The following is a 16176-nucleotide window of genomic DNA, read 5'->3' as shown; positions in this document are numbered from 1 at the left end:
TGTCGCCATGGCAACCTCCCGGTCGCCAGAGGCGGGGCTTGCGGCGGGGAGAGGCCGCGGGAGCTTAGCGTACATGCGCAGCACCGCTTCTTCCCCTCCCCCCTCCATCCCGGCATCTCTGGGAACAGAGGGATGCTCGAATCTGGCGCATGCGCAAAGCGCGCTCGGAGGCATCCAGCGGTCTCAGCGCATGCGCCTCGCTTCTCCCCCCTCCTCGCAGTGTGGGTGTGCCGGCAGAGTGGGTAGGGGACCGCGGGGGGCTGAATGGAAACCGGAAGCGGAAGTTCCGCGCGCCAGTAAACCGCTTTTCTCTCCAGTTAGGAGGATTCTCCCGGACTGCTCTAGTCCCGTTGTGCCGGGCCCCAACCGACCCAGCCGCTGCCCCGCCCCGCCCCGTCCGCCCGCCCGCCACGGGAGGGGCTCCTGCCCGCCGCTCAGCCGCCCTCGCTCCCTGGAGGCGCTGCCGGCCCCTCGCCACCTCGCCCGCCCGCCCTCCTCTCCGCTCGGCGGCCACGATGTCCGACAAGGAATTCATGTGGGCCCTCAAAAATGGGGACTTGGATGAGGTGAAGGACTACGTGGCCAAGGTTAGGAGGCCGGGGCCGGGCGAAGCGGCGCTGAGGAGGGAGGGATGTGCTGGGGGCCCTGGGGCCGATGGAGGGCGGCTCGCTGGGCGAAGGGCGACTGGGAGCCGCCGTCCGTCTGGGCACGGGTTGTGCGGGAGCTCAGCGCTGTGCCGAAGGCAGCGGGACGCGATTCTCCTCCCCCCCCGCCCCCCCCGGCGGCCCGCTGCTTCCTGGGCTTCCTTCTCCGTCGCTCCGCCGCCTTGCTGCCCTCCGGCCCCACCAGCCCTCTGCGTGTGGCTGCCTGGCTCTGCAGCCCGTGTCCGGGCCTTGCTGGTCTCGTGTGTATGCATATGTGCGGCCTCGGTTTAGTTACCCTCTCTGTGCCTCAGGGCTCATCCCTAATAGGGTGATGCTAAGCTACCAGGTGTGCTGAGGCTTAGTTCATTAACCTTCTGTCAATTGGCTTGAGATCCAGTTAGAGCAAGTGCTACAGGAACAGTAGGCACATAAAGAATGGCTGAAAAAGAAGATATGTGGACCCACTTGGAAGTTGGATTCTGTCCTCGTTTGCCTTAAGCTGTCAATGAGTTTTGTGGGAAAAATCCCTGTACAAAAATGCAAGATACTGCTTTGGTAGGCCTTTAGTGTGCTAGAGTATTGTCTAGAAACTGTTACATCACAACAGACGTTCACGAACCTTTTTGGCTTACGTGAAATTTAACTGTAATTATTTAGATTTCTGAAAAAGTTAATGACTGTCTTTGGCAACTTGGCACATGCTGACATACCTTCTGATGACTTAAGTTCTTCCTGCTACACTTGTCAAGTTTTGTCCAGAGTTACCCAAACTTGTAGCACTCTTGGCAGAAAGAAATGTGTACAAGTACTTCCAGCTGCTTTAGTACAAAGTCCAGCAGCTTAGCTTGAATAGTCCTCTCTGACAGTTTCAGCTAAGCTATTGGACTTTGTGTCAAAGTAGCTGTATGCTTACGTGCTCTGCTCTGTCTACGAAGTCCTAGAGATAATAACTGGGGATAATATTATTCCACTTCAGCTATTTGTTAACGGTCTTGTACGTATGTCTATGCAAACATTGGCACCCTCTCAGAATCACATTGGTGATTCTGTGATCTTTAAATTCGTGATTCTTGTTTTTCTCTCTTCTTTGTCAGTCTCCACAGTGTTTCAGTAAGAGGCTATTATTCCTGCTACAGCTTTTACAGGAATTATGTGTATTTAATTCTTCTATGTCTAGCCACTGATGTTTTTCAGTGTTATGAAATTTCTGCACTCTAGTGTTTAATGGGTTCTTACATATCTGTTATTGGGACAAAAAGTTTGCCAGTAGCCATCTTGAGTCAGGTTATATCTATAAGACCACTGCAGTACTTGTTAAAAAGATTATTTTTAGTATTCTCACCCTTCCTGAGAGGTAGAATATAGTTAGTATAGCAAATGAATTCTCTGATCACTCTTCATCTCCTCCAATGCAAAGTCCAATACTTAGTTCATTCTGCTACTGCATGAGCCATCCTGGGTACTGAAGAGGCTGAAAGGCATCGTTGACGTGCTCAAATGGGGTAGAAACCTTAAAGGGAGACACAGCTTAAGATTACTTCACTATAATAAAAGAAGCCTACAGTTCTTGAATGGTCTTATATTTTAGAATGGTTTCTAATGTAGAAGATGAATAAACCCTGGGAATTTGTTTGTGGCCTAATCTTGTTCGTTCTTTCACCCCCACTTGCAAATAAAGTTTTTATCTTCTGCTGCTAAGCATCCTATTTGCCAGTAAAGCAAGAAGTAAAATGTTTTCTTTCAGTCTGTTACATTTGCTGGACAGATGGGCTAGTTAACTTTTAGTCTGGTTTCCTGTGGAAACAAAGCTTATAAGAGCAAGTTTTGGCTGACGTCTTCCTTGCTAATGGTTTAGTAATCTCTTATCGACAATTTCTGATAAGTTTTATGGTTTCCAAAAGTATTGGTGGGAGTAGAAAGTGGACAAAGGAAGTGATACGAAAGAGGAAAGGTGTGCAAGGGCGAGCTTACGTTTTACTAGACTAAAGGAAACGTTCCGTGAGGAAGGGCAAGAAAACTCCAAAATCCTCTGACTGTAGGGAAAGCCTCCATTAGTGTTTCACCTTCTCAGTTCCTAAATTAATGAAATATATGAGGTCATATGTTTTTCTGAGAACTGTAGATATCAAGTCATATATTCTCCATGTTCTCTTTTGAGTACCTTATGTATGACTGTCTGAAGTATGATTTCATGTTCTGGAATTTTGCTGAGTTTTAAAGTTTTTACTGGTAGGAATTTCCACTTAATGTGAAAGGCAATCTTACATATCTTAGGATGCATCTTCCTGAAATTCTGATTTTATCTATTTTTGGGGAATTCTTAATTTCCAACTTCTCTCTTTTTCTGTAGTTCTTGTTCTATTATTATTTTCTCATTACTTAAATTGACACAACAGCTTGCAATCTTGTGGCTTTGTTGCCAATTACATCATGAAGTTCTGTCTTTGATTTTGTGTAATATGTGTGTTAGATCCTGAAATATTAGCCAGATGACCTGAGTGCTTTAAAAATAAAGGTATGAATGGATGTCACTGGTGAGATTATGAGTTCAACCCTTGATAATTAAGACATTTCTTCACTTGTGTCCTTTAAGCTATAGATATATTGTCTTTGAAATCATTAGTATCTTCTGTTTCACCTAAAACGTGTGTATAATGTGTGAAGAGGATAGCTTAGTGACTGTCAGACTTTGATTCAAACATCAGCTGAAATGTAGTATGTAATGTGAAAACCTTTCTTTTCAGTGGCTTGTCCTCTTCAAGTAGAGAAAGTTTCTACCAATTCAGCAGATGAGAAGAGTACAGTGGCAGAAGGAAGAGTCTCAATTTGTGTTTTATTTATTTCTGTGTAAAGAGATCTTATATTCTTCTGGAGATTCTTCAGAAACAGCTTCTTCCTCAAAAACAATAGTTCTGAGGGGTGGCAGTGAACCAGGCAAATGCCACGTAATATTGCTTTGTTGCTTTTCAAAGGAATTTTCAGTGCTGCCAATTTGTGCTTTTGGAAGACGCAGCTGGATTCCACTTGATACGAATGTAAAAAAACTATTTGTATGGTTTGAGTAATACTGTAAGGCTTCTCACTTTTCAGTAAGAAACACCTCATTAGTCTCTGCGTTTCTGAACTGGTAGCCTTGTAAATTCTTTGTGGTAAATTACAGATATACTGCAATTAGTGTGTTATGCTAACTGTTGAGTATGGTGTCATCTGTTTTTACAGTGACTAGATTATTAAGTAGCTTTCAGTGTTTGCTTTCTTTGATATATTCCTTTTTTAATATAGCCAGCATATGTTGCCTTCAGAGGTATCTTTGCAAGGCTGGGATTGAAGGGATTCTGCAGTCTTCCCACATACATCCACTCAAATTTTTAAAATTCCACAAGAAAGCAGAAGCTTCATAGGAACAGATGAATCAAGTGTGCCTCAAATGGGTAAGGAGTACCCACGCAGATCAGAGAAATTTGCCTCCCTCAAGGGAGGAAACAGGGGGCTTAAAAAGTACTAGTTAGAAGAAGAGCAGGCTATATTAAGCCTGCAGAACTTCTTAACATTAGCAGTATTTGTGCTTTTCCCTTTCTTTATCCTCCTTCCCTCTGCGGAATGACAAGTTATGTAACTGTTTAACACAACTTCTCTGTTAACGTGCAAGTTTTCCAGTTAGCAGTAGATTTCTCAAGCTTATGTATAGTTTCTATTCAGTCACTAGGGATAAAGATTTTGGCAAGATAAACCTGGATTTGTAAGAAAGACTACAACAAATGTTTTCCTGGAGTAATTTAGTCTTCAGAGGCTTAACTGAGAATTCCTCACTTCATGAGCTCTTCTAATCCCCTACATTGTTGCTTCTTAATAGTAGCACTGCTTACAGATGTATCTGACATATCAACTAACCTAATACTATAAGAAGATAGGGCAGTCTACCAGACTGAAAGTGCCACATTCTTACTGCTCAGTGAACTGGAAAGTTGAAGTGATAGTAGGCCAGAAGTTGTATGTGTTTAGAAAAACATATATGCTGTGCTTGCTTGCTGGGTGTTCCTGTTGGAGGGGAGTCTTTGTTTAAACTTCCTAAAGAAAAGAAGAAAGAAAAGAAATCCAAAAAGTTAAAAGGACCTTCAGTAACTCAGATGGAAAATGGAACACCGTCTTTCACAGAAGTGTGATACTATAGAAAGTCTTGCACTTCGGAGGTATAGTGATATTTGACTGGATGTGACTTGAGAAATGAAGTTTGCTACCACCAAACTAATTGGAGAGACTGAAGCAATAAGCATGATTTAGAAACAGGGTTTTGCGAAAAGGACAGCAGTGAGATCAGTGACTATTGCGGAAGGGCAAAAGGGAAGAGACTTAGATATGTCTGGGAGAGCAAGGAGAAATTAAAAGCTTTAACTTTTTTGAAAGTAGCTTCTATTCTTTTGAGCATCTATTGAAATAATTTTTACTTCTAGAGCAACAGACTAAGTGAAAGGCTATTGTATGCAGATGGAATATGAGTTGCAAATTTATCACTTTCTGAATGCTCAGCATGGTGAATGCTGAAGTGCACTTTGTTATTATGCCTGTACTCATACCTGATTTGCCTCCAGTATGGAAATGGTTGCGTTGCTTTTAAGTGGCAGGGTCTTGAAGGCCTGCTGGATTACTGTGTGATGTAGAGGAACCAGGCAGTTTTGCAGGGGCTCCTTGGGACTAACATTGGAGCTGCTGGTCTGAAGATATCCCTAATGGAGCTGCTCAGGTACTTCGTTGTGGTTCCTCAGTGTTCTGCTAATAATCTACATGGAGTTTTTCTGTATGTAGACTGTTCTAGGCCTTCTGTTATTTTTCTCTTAGTTACTCAAGTATGCTGGAACGAGTTTGCTTAAGATAGTGTAGTTAAGCAGTAAAACTAACCTGAAAATTGATATTCAGTTTGTTCTGTCAATTTGAATGTGTGTTAATCTAAATCTTTGTTGGAACCATGTAGTTGCTTGCTACTGAATGCCTGTGAAGGGCTGAAAGCGAGGCTTTTAAAAAGTTGTATATTCATGAGAGTGTTGTTCTTAACTAAAACAGTAAGAATGCACTAGAATATCTTTCTGAAGTACACAGCACATCTGGTGCAATGAGATGTACAGAATCAGTATAACAAAGGACCCCTCCAGAGTGGCTGATTAGTTTTCCCATTGTGATTTCAGTGAGTCTGAGGACACACGGGCTCTTCTTTGCCTGTGTATTATTGGTTTATGGATCAGTTATTTTATGTTTAGAAGAGCATCGTGGAGTAACTAACCTACCTGGTGCAAAGAGGGCCTGTTTGGGAATGTGTAGTGGCTTTGGGCTGCAAACTGACTTTGATTAGACTTATCAATTCTAAAATGTCTCGTTCTTAATTGTTTAGGGGTACATGTCAACTAATTACTGTTTGTACATAGTAAGCAGAGTTCTGAAGAACTTGCAGTGAGGTATGTGAAGCATACCAGAGTGATTTATTGATTTATTTTTTCCAGAAGCTATATGTGCTGTCTCTGCTGAATCTTATCAGTTAAGATAACGCTAAAAGGGGAAAAAAAATAGGATAAATGTCAGGAAAGTCACCCTAACTTAACATAGAGTGGATCAGCTTGGGGAAAAGAGAACTTGTTAAACTGTAAACCCTACATTGTGGTGAAATTCATGGCTTGCTGACTGAATGGGCATCCCAGAATCCTTAGATCTGTCAATTTCCTGCCCAAATTAAAAAATTAAACCCTCCCTTATTTATTTCTCTTTGGGCTATTGTTACAATGATGTACCTAAATGCTCTTTGAATGCATGTAATTGCTGTTTGCAAAAAAAAAAAAAAAAAAAAGTGTGATCAAAACCAGTTTTGAATAACACAGTGATTTTTTGTTGCTGAAAGCTTTACTAATATATTCAATTCCATAAATGAGAGGAAAAAACTATTTCTTAGGTGGGTAAATCCTGTTTTGTCCATGTTAGTCTTTAGTTTATATTTCACTAGCTACAATGCTATAAATCAGTAACATGTTACAAATAACCATCAGAAAACTCTAGGTGTGGAAAATATTTTAGTACTGCTCCTTTTTTTCCCATCTTTTGTCATTCTATCCTCAGTTTTGTTTTCTGTATCCTTTTTTCTTTGTTAAATTCATATTTTTTGAACTAAGCTCTTATAATTTTATTCAGTTAGTTACTGTTGATTTCAACAGGAGTGCATATGGAAGATGTGTTAAGCTTTCTTGAAATCAGAGGGAAATTTCTGCTGAGGCTGCATCTGGAATCATAGGTGGCAAGTTGTGTTAGTTGTAAGCATTGACTGGATACTATGGAGTTGGTGAGTAAAAATACTGAATGAGTAGGTCTTGTAGTGTTATCTAAATGCACAAGTAAGGAATTAAAACATGAACTTACTCAGGCATAAGGAAAATGTAGTGGACTTGGAAAACAGGCTTCACTAGTCCACTAATTTTTAGGAGAATAAAAAAGGCATTGTAAAGATGTGTCTGAAAAGTCAGAAGAGGAAATGGAGGAAAGATAGAGAATCATATTTTATATCATATCATATTGTATTACTTCAGTCACGTATTCATTTCCATATACACCCCTGTGTTCTGAATGTTTTGTTCTGGTTTTATGTTTATGCTAGTGTGAGCTTCTGGATAAACATCCAGGCAAAAATGTGAACAAAGTTACAGCTTTTACCTAATTTGCATTCAAAACTCAAGGTTTGTATAAGTTGTTCTTTATTTTACTTTTTTTTTCACCAAGGTAATCTTCATCTGGGATATTGCGTTTTTACAAACCTACACTTTTCTGTAAAGAGGATTAGTTGTTTGAGTAGGAAGATCCCCTATTACGAAGACAAAAGCATTAACTGGAATTAAGTGCCAATAATTGACCAGTCTGTTGCATAACAGTTGTTTTTCTTACATGTTGCTGTTTTGGCAGTTTTAAACTGGTGGATGTTTTTCTGCTTTAGCTTGTTGTGAGGAGGGGCAGGTACAAATTAGCGTGGCTGATATGATACTGGATGATGGAGATGCTTTTCTTTTTATTGCTAGTTAATGCTGAAGCCTATGTTGATTGCAATCACCAATGATAAATTCCTCAGTCATATGCCAGAGGGGGAGGGGAAGAAGTATTGGTTTACTTCCAGTGTTAGGAGGCTAATATGTGCAATGCTCTCTCATTCAGTGAAGTTCTGTAGCTCTGCCCTTAGAAGTAATCAATATAAATGAGTTCTGTTGTCTAAGATGCAGTTCTTGTTGTAATTTTGACTGGAAGCAACTTGTGAGATTTCTTGTTGGATTTTGGGTGTTGGATATGGTAATTTGGTGTTGTCCTGAAAACAGTTGGAATCCTGATAAGGTAGAGCAGGGAGAGAGAGAGAAACATGTATGATGATACTGAATTCACAAGGTCCTGTACACCTGAACGTGGCTTTAAAGCTTACTGGGGGACTTGAATTGTAATGCTTTCTGACACTTCAGCTGCTTTTATGCTCTTAGTGTTTTTCTATTAGTGTTTTATATGCAACGTAGTTCTGAAGTTCAGCACAGACATGTAGCACACCAAGAGTCATTGCACTTCTTTGAAGAAAAAAAAATCGTAGCTTTCTTTCTGCAATTACCAAAGAATTATGGTATTGTCTACACTTTTGTCTTTGCTTTGTTGCCTTCTTCAGTGGTTACAGCCCATAAGGGAAGTGGTGAAATCATTTTATTTAGCCTTCGGCTACACTTTGAAAATCAAATAGAGTAATTTCACAGAGTGGCTAATAAGCTGAACAGACCAAAGCATCAGTAAAAAGGTATTCTGGAGATTTGCCTGTCATTCTACAGCCAAAGTTCAAAGAATATTCTAATGTGTATCTAATTACGGAGGCAGTTTATTAAACAGAATAATGTACTCAAAGTTTCTTATGAACTAAACTAGTCTTGATAGTTATTGTTGAATGACTGGTACTTTCTTTGCTCAAAATTCAGTTGCTTATGAACTTTCTTTTTAACATGTCTATGCCTGTGAATTAGCGATAAGCATAAAACAGGAAAGATGAGCTGGAAGCCCATTTGAGACAGAAGATAGAGCTGTCCATAGAACAATTATCATCGGCGTATCTCTTGTAAACATATCTCTTGTTAATGATTCTGCGAATATAAATCCTGCAGATAACTGTTTAAAAAAAAAAGTTTGTTCAAAAATACGTCCAATACATAACTGAGGTAATGCAATTGGAAGGAGGAAGTTTCAAGTCCTTCGATTTACAAAAAAAATAAAAAATAAAAAAAAACAACAAAAAAACATGAGAGGGGAATAGGCCAAGAAAGTTATTTCCTGAGAAATGAGATCATGAGATCTCCATTTCTGTTTGAGCATGCCCTGTTAAAGAATTTTGCGGCATCCTTCTTATTCATGTGAGATTGTTGGGATTATCTTTGTTTCTTAGGTTCCTAACTTCTCAAAACCTTCAGTAATACAATTTTTCTTAGCTAAAGTGTAGCTTAACTTTTGTAGTAGGATTATCTAAATTAGAAGAGTTCAATATCAATATTGATGTGTTCTAATGGAAATACTGCTATAAAGCTGAATGCTGCATGTAAGTGGTTTGGAAGGCCATTCTGTAAATATTAATGCATGTTTTCCAGGTGTATACTGCTTGGAATGTAGCATTTATTTCATGTATTTTTGTAACAGATATGTTACTTCCATGGCATGAGGTTTTTTTCATAATTTTATTTCATCAATTGCTTCAGAAAGTCAGTGGAAGTCCAGCTTCTAGAAGTCATTAATTAAATTTTTTATATTATGTTTTTATGCCTTTCTTTGTGAACAAAATGTAAACTCAAGATACAGAGGAAAAAATGCCCCCTGGTCTGATACAAAAACTTACTTAGAAGTTCAACTTCATTGTTTTGGGGATTGATAGAACATTTGATTTTGCCTTGTATGTATTCCTTGCTTAGATGCTGGAGAAGGAAGCCATGCTTTTGATGCTCGGTCCCAGTTATGAAATCTGAATTCAGTACTTTTTTAAATCATAGAAGTAAATTCTGGAAGGTTTGCTCATTTCCCCATTTATCCTGTCATATCTTTACGGTGGAGTACAACTTCAACTTTCAGAACTCACGTTAATTATCATTTTTTTAATTAGTAGTCATAGTTTTTAGACCACATAATACAAATAACAAGGTGATATGAATGGAAACTGGAACTGAGTAGCTGTCCTTTACTGTTCTCCTAGAAGGAAAGCAGTCATTTCCTGTGTGTTCTTTGGACAGCATGCACTGAGAATTTTAATATAGATGTTGGCATTGGTGCTCTTGCAATAACTGAAAATATTTTCATTCAGAGCTAGCAACTAAGTGGAGATTGGGTCTTTGCTCACCTACTGAACTTCTGAAGCAATGGTTTAACAATGGAAACTGCCCAGATTCTCCAATTAAACCCCTAGATGCTTTTATCCCTAACTTATTATTTTACCTTAACACAAACGTGGAAGGAGAATGTAACGGTGGTTTTTTTCCTATCCAAACCTGCTTTCAGAATTCCATGACTAAATGATCTCATGTATTAAGTGCAAGTTTGAGTTTAAGTACTTAAAGGGGTATTTTTTAGGAAGCTGGTCTGATTTGGTGTTAATCTTTGTCAGTCTGCTGCTGACAGTATGGTAGTGAATATCTTTCTGGTTCGTGTATCGGCTGGTACATCGACCAGTAATCACCTGGTACTCCTTGAGGGCTGGAGTACTTTTCAGATTAATATACCCTTGAAGTGATAAATCCTCTAAATCAGATCAAAATGTAGCACTACTGGAGCATACACTCTGGCCAATCACTTCTGGAGGAAAAAAAAATCCTTTTAAGGCCATCTCTGTGTTGTCTGTGAAAATGGGCACTGCACTGCTTTCAGTGGATACGGTGGAATGGTTGGACTAGATGATCTTATAGGTCCTTTCCAACCTTATGAACTTATGAACTTATGATACGGTACATAACACATCTCTTTAGAGTGGGTATTAGTTTTATGTCAGGTTAAGTCATATGATCTTACATTCTCATTATGATTCCTTAAGAATTAATTAAACATTTTAATTTTTGGTTGTGCTCCTGTGTTCAAAATCAAGCCTGATAGACAAGCCCTGATGTTGTAACTGAAGAATTGTAGTTTTATTTCCAAATTCTACGCTTCTTTTTCAGGGCGAAAAGGCTTGGCAAGAGCACGATTGCTGACTGTTCAAGTTCATGCTCTTGAATGTTTAGCACACTGACACATCTATTTCAACAAGTTCTTTGTACAGTGTAATAGTGGTAGGCATATGTTCTTTGCTGTGGGTGATATCCTCTGGGCCTCTGCTCTGACTCTTCTGTTAGGAGTAATAATACCTCTGTCTGTAACAGCTTATTCTGTCAATATTAGTTGCTGCCATTACTCTGAGCTGTTGCCTAAATAAGAGGTGAGTACTTTTTAGACAAAGCTTTTTAAACTTAATTCATGAGAACTAAGAGAAGATACAAAACAGGCCTCTACATTGCTTTTTCATCACTTACTAATGCAGACTGAGTGGTTTCTACTGTTTCTTACTGAAATCTTAAATGGTTCTGATTTTGGGGGAGAGAGTAACTATTTCCAGTAATGCAAATAATTCATACATATTCAAATCTGGGATTGTAGCACAAGTTTCTAGAAACTCTTGCTAGAAAACATAAGGTTCATTTTTGCTCTACAAAACTGAGTTTTTGTCTCTTAAAAATGCTGATAAAACAACTGAAACACAGATGTCTCCATAAATCTATTTGTTTCTGGAGTCATGCTCTTTTGACTGATGCAGAGGACTTAAGATTGTGTTTGAGCTAATTGGAAAGATGTGAATTCAGAGCAGCAATGAAAACTTAACTGGCTGCAGACATCTGCATCGTCTTCCACAGAGATTTAACTTTGTGTATTCAAGAAGTTCTCATGTCAACATCTGCTAACTTGGCTTTGATTTTTGATCAAGGATTCTTGGAGACACTTTTGATATTTACTTGTATGTGTAAGATGCAGAAGGAGGAGATAAAGGCAGTTTGACTCAAATATTCATCAAAGTGCAGAGGGAAGAAAGAAAACGTCTAGGAGAAAAATCATTGTTTTTTCTCGGTTAGGAAGTTTGTAGTAGTTATCAAAAATGCAGCAACAGCAAAATGTCATTATTAAGTATCTTGTGTCACAAGTATGAAGATAACCTGTGGAATGGCTTAGCTAATTTAGCTACTTTCAGTCTTTAAACAATGATAACAAAAAAGTACTTCTTTATCTTAAATTCTTGAGTAGAAGCTGCTATCCCACACAGTAAATATAGGTTACTTGCTTCTGTTTAGTTGGTCCTTTCAGACAGCAGCTGGAAAACTTCTGGAATGGACAGCATTTGCTTAACCACTGAGGAGTAGCGGCAGTCTTTCTGCTTCAGATTGAATGAAATAGGATTGCATTAATTTATTTAGTGGACTAAAAATATAGAACATTTCAATCAAAACTTGGATCCTGCACAGAATTGTTCAGTTGCCATGGGAGACTACCTACTTGCAGTTATCATGAGTTGATTTCTTAGCCTTGGCAGAAATTTACTGCTTTTTTTTTTATCTGAGGAAATTTGCTAATCGTTCACAATTTTAAAGCAGGGTACATAACTTACTCTTTTTTCCTTCCCTTTCTCTCGTTGGGCTTGACCCAATCTTTGAGTTATCCGTTGTTTAAATGCTCTCCATGTTCACATTTCCACTTCTGCTCTCAGGGTGAATATTGACTGGGGACAAGGGGGTTTCTTTTTTAATAAAAATAAGCAAGACAACATGAGACATAATATTCTTGTTGAGTAGAATATATGGGAATCTAATACTTCATTAGGTCTTCTCTGTTATTTATATATATAAAGTTTAAATATTGCTCCTTTTTGTCTTGTCTTGTGTGGTGTTTATTTGGTCATTTTTCTTGTTCCTAAGAATAAAAATTTACAGATCTGTGAAAATAGTGGCTTGTTTGTGCTAAACTGATGTTTCAGTTGGCTTCAGGCTCATGTTAGGAAAGTTGAAGTGAGGATGTGGCATCTGTAGCATTTTAAAACAAAGTCAGTTTCAGCAGTGGATGCAGATAGGTAACCTCTCTGCTCTGGCCAGCAGAAACTGCCTCAGGCAAGTACTCCATTTCAGTTACCATGACAAAAATCTCTAGAGAAAGTTGTATAACAAGCTCCCAATGAAAGACTGATTTGTTGTCACTACTAATTTAAGGTGTTTTGAGGCAGGAAGTCATTTTAATTTTAGTACTTGAAAGCTAGAAGCAAATTTTTCTTTGGGGGATGTCATTAGGTCTAGATTAGTGCATTAATTTTAAGAGTGTGTCTGTCAGTGGTCTCAAAGGACCTGAGAAAGTTCTTGTAGGTCTTAGTTGAATGGGTTTATATCAGAGGTCCCTTCCAACCTTAATTAATGCATGACCCTGTATATCATAAAAGGAATCAAAGCTTCTGCTACCAAGTCAGTGCTGTTATTTAGACCCTGGGACTGTTCTCTAAGGGAAAGAGACTGCTAAACTGCAGTACCATCTTCAAAGACCAGAATGTTACGAATGCTGTACTGAAGACATAAAGTGCAAACTAGGAGAATAATGTTATATTATAACTCTGTAGTCAGTTTTCTTGAACTCATTTTACAGAAATATGTATTTTGGAACAACATATTGCATACAAATCCGACTTTAATGTCAGCAGAATGTGAATCAGCTCATTGGCAGTCATTAGGTAAGACCTAGAGTTAGAGTTATATGGGACCTCCTCTAGTGACAGATTAAAGATAAAAGCTTTTTCCAAGAGGTCACATGAGGAATCTGATCTTTCTGCATATAAACCCCAGGAATGTTTCAGTAGTGAGAAAACTGAGGTAGTAGCACTTGAGTTCTCAGTTGTAAACCTAAACTTATATTTTTATGCGGCTAGAAGTTAAAAATACGAGTTTTTGTTTGAACTCAGTCTCCCATTTAATTCTGCTTGTCTCTTTAAAGAAAGTTACTTAACAACGAGGGTATTTGGAGCTCAAGTTCTGTCCTCAAGTAACTGATTAGTGGAAGAGCAATTAAGCAGAGGCAAGCAATAAAATTTTCTTTCTATAATGGAAATAGCATATTTTTTTGTTTTTGAATAGGAAAGTTGTGGTATTACTTTCTTTGCCTTATAGATGAGACAAGATATTTCAGGGGCCTTTCTTCATATTCCAGGATGTACTGTGACTGTATGAGAAACACTGTTTCTCACAACTGTTACTTGGAAATGCAAAATGTGTCTCTGGACACATATTTTGAAGAATCTGTAACAGTTAAACAGCAGGTGAGAACAAAATGGTCTACTGGAAGGAGTGCAGCAGCATTGCACAAATGTGGAGGGGTGAGGTGAAGATGTGAAAATAAAAGTTCAACTGACAGTGAAATCAGCAAGGAGTATGAAGGGTATTAGAAGAGGCTAGTACACTGATTCCTTTATTTATTTTTAAAGGAAGGCAAAGGAAGATGTGGACCTACAGTTCAGTGGGGCTGAAGGCCTACTGGTAAATAAGATCTCTTTTTGTCTCTCCTTATTTGCAAGGCTTGTCAAGACCGTTAGCATATTTAGATAGTCTATGGCAATGGAATACTTTGTGTTATAGGAAAATGGAGTTAGGGAGTGCCTTATATAAGCAAGCTGGATATACATGTGTCCACGGCATCAAACAGAATGGATCTGGGGATGCTGAGGGAGCTATCTGTTGTCTTTGTGAGGCTGTTACACAGTCATCATTGATAGATTGTGGTGGCTTGGGGGAACGCTGTTGGTGATTCTCAGAAAGTAAACATAATGCTTGAAGAGCGATGAGAAGAAAGATGGATGTGGGGAACTACAGTCTTTGTGAAGGCTATAGAGCAGATCTTCCTTGTATGCTATTTGTTTAGCAAGACTTTTGCCACAAGGATTCGGGGAGAGACCACGTCAAGGTCTGTAATATATGGAGTGTAAGATTGGTGGAAAATAGGCTGAGCTGTTGGATTCAGAAAGAGTGATCAGCAGCATTACTTCTAAGTGACACTTGTCTACCAGTGGCATCTGTTAGAAGTTGGTTTTGGTAGTACTGTATAATCTCTTTGTTATGTTCTAGGTAATGGAATGTTTTATAACAGTCAGAACAATAGTTTAGAAAGCAATAAACCCATATAACTGTAAAAGCTGGGGGCTACTAAGGTAGGTAGGAGCTTTTCAAAGAATTTCCTGGTCCTGGTGGACATCAAGTTGCAGATGAGTTCACACTGTTTTCTTGTGTTGTTGAAAGTGAGCAGCGTACTAGCCTGTATTAGGAAGCAAGAAGCCAGCAAATGGGGGAAATGGTTCTCTTCTCCTGAGCATTTCTGCATCTGAGTACTTTGTCTAGTTCTAGGCTTCCTAGTTCAAGAAAGGTGTTGACTTAGTGGAACGTGACCAGAGGCAAGATTGTGCGGGAAGGTTTAATTGTCTTTCTGTATGAAGAATTGGATACAAAGAAGGTTGCTTATAGACGCACAGTAAGAATGTAAGAGGCAACCATATCAACTGGAATGTGAAAAAATTAAGTATTTTTCTTGTTTTATATAACTTAACTGTGAGGATGATTAGGACTGAGAAAGGCTGCTTAGAGTTTGTGGAATCTTCAGTCCTCATAGATGCATGGGTCTCAGCTGCTCAGTACCCTGAGGAACCTGATATATTGGGGCCGGTCTTGAGATGTTGGACTAGATAACCTCCAGAGTTGCCTTTCGGCCTTAAATAGTCTGTGATTCAGTGAGTCAGTAAGCTCACAAGCTTGTAGTATTGAACTGTTATTATATTTTTAGATTATTATTCACATCTCAGGAAGTGTAGTGTTTGTGTTTCCTCTTGCTACCTCAAGTATTTATGACTTGTGGACTTGTATAGCATCTTAAGTTTTTACTGTTTGAGCAAGCAGAATAAAGGCAGAAGTTTTTACTTATTATTATTTTTAGTTTAATAACAAACTCATAGTGACTTCAGAAAATGAAGGATGACTGAAGAATAAAAGTATGTAAGAAATAGGATTTGTTTTTCCTTTATTTGTTTATGCATTATTATCCTTAAAGTTGTTTTCAGTCATGGGGTTGAGTTCTGCAGTGCTGAAAATTTTGTGTTAAGTGAGTCACACAACTGAGAAGTGACAGCAGTAAACAGTTGAAAAGGCAACGAGCATGCAGCTGAAACATGAGCTAAACACTGAATTTTGACTTGAATTCTTAAAATACAGTTATTTTTGGAATATAAATAGAATTATGAGGATAATATATATATATATTTATCTTTGGAGTATATTTAGGGGAGTTTTTACTTTTTTAAAAAATAGCCTTTACCCACACAAATGTATTTCGAAGAAATTCTGGGGAATGAATGAGGGGATGTGAACTGACTAAAACTTTTCACAGGGCAAATAGGGGGAATTGATGAAAGACTAGTACGCAGCAGTTCTCACCTGCACCTCTCATTTTGACAAAACAAGATTGT

General features: G+C 38.7%; 1 protein-coding gene across 1 annotated transcript in view; it reads left to right on the top strand.

Annotated features, from left to right (window-relative positions):
• The first annotated feature begins 406 nt into the window (after nt 1–406).
• The window catches only part of MTPN (myotrophin), a 36315-nt gene continuing 20545 nt past the window's right edge, over nt 407–16176 (top strand). The window contains exon 1 of the mRNA XM_065742718.1: nt 407–587. Coding sequence (XP_065598790.1) covers nt 516–587 — 72 coding nt within the window. The 5' untranslated portion in view covers nt 407–515. The remainder of the gene's footprint in view (nt 588–16176) is intronic.

This window comes from Cyrtonyx montezumae, unplaced genomic scaffold (genome assembly GCF_038088225.1).
Source record: "Cyrtonyx montezumae isolate F1298 unplaced genomic scaffold, pur_monq_1.0 scaffold_3, whole genome shotgun sequence".
Lineage (NCBI taxonomy): Eukaryota > Metazoa > Chordata > Aves > Galliformes > Odontophoridae > Cyrtonyx > Cyrtonyx montezumae.
The sequence above is the reverse complement of the archived record's forward strand: the minus strand, read 5'-3'. Positions and strand labels throughout refer to the sequence as shown.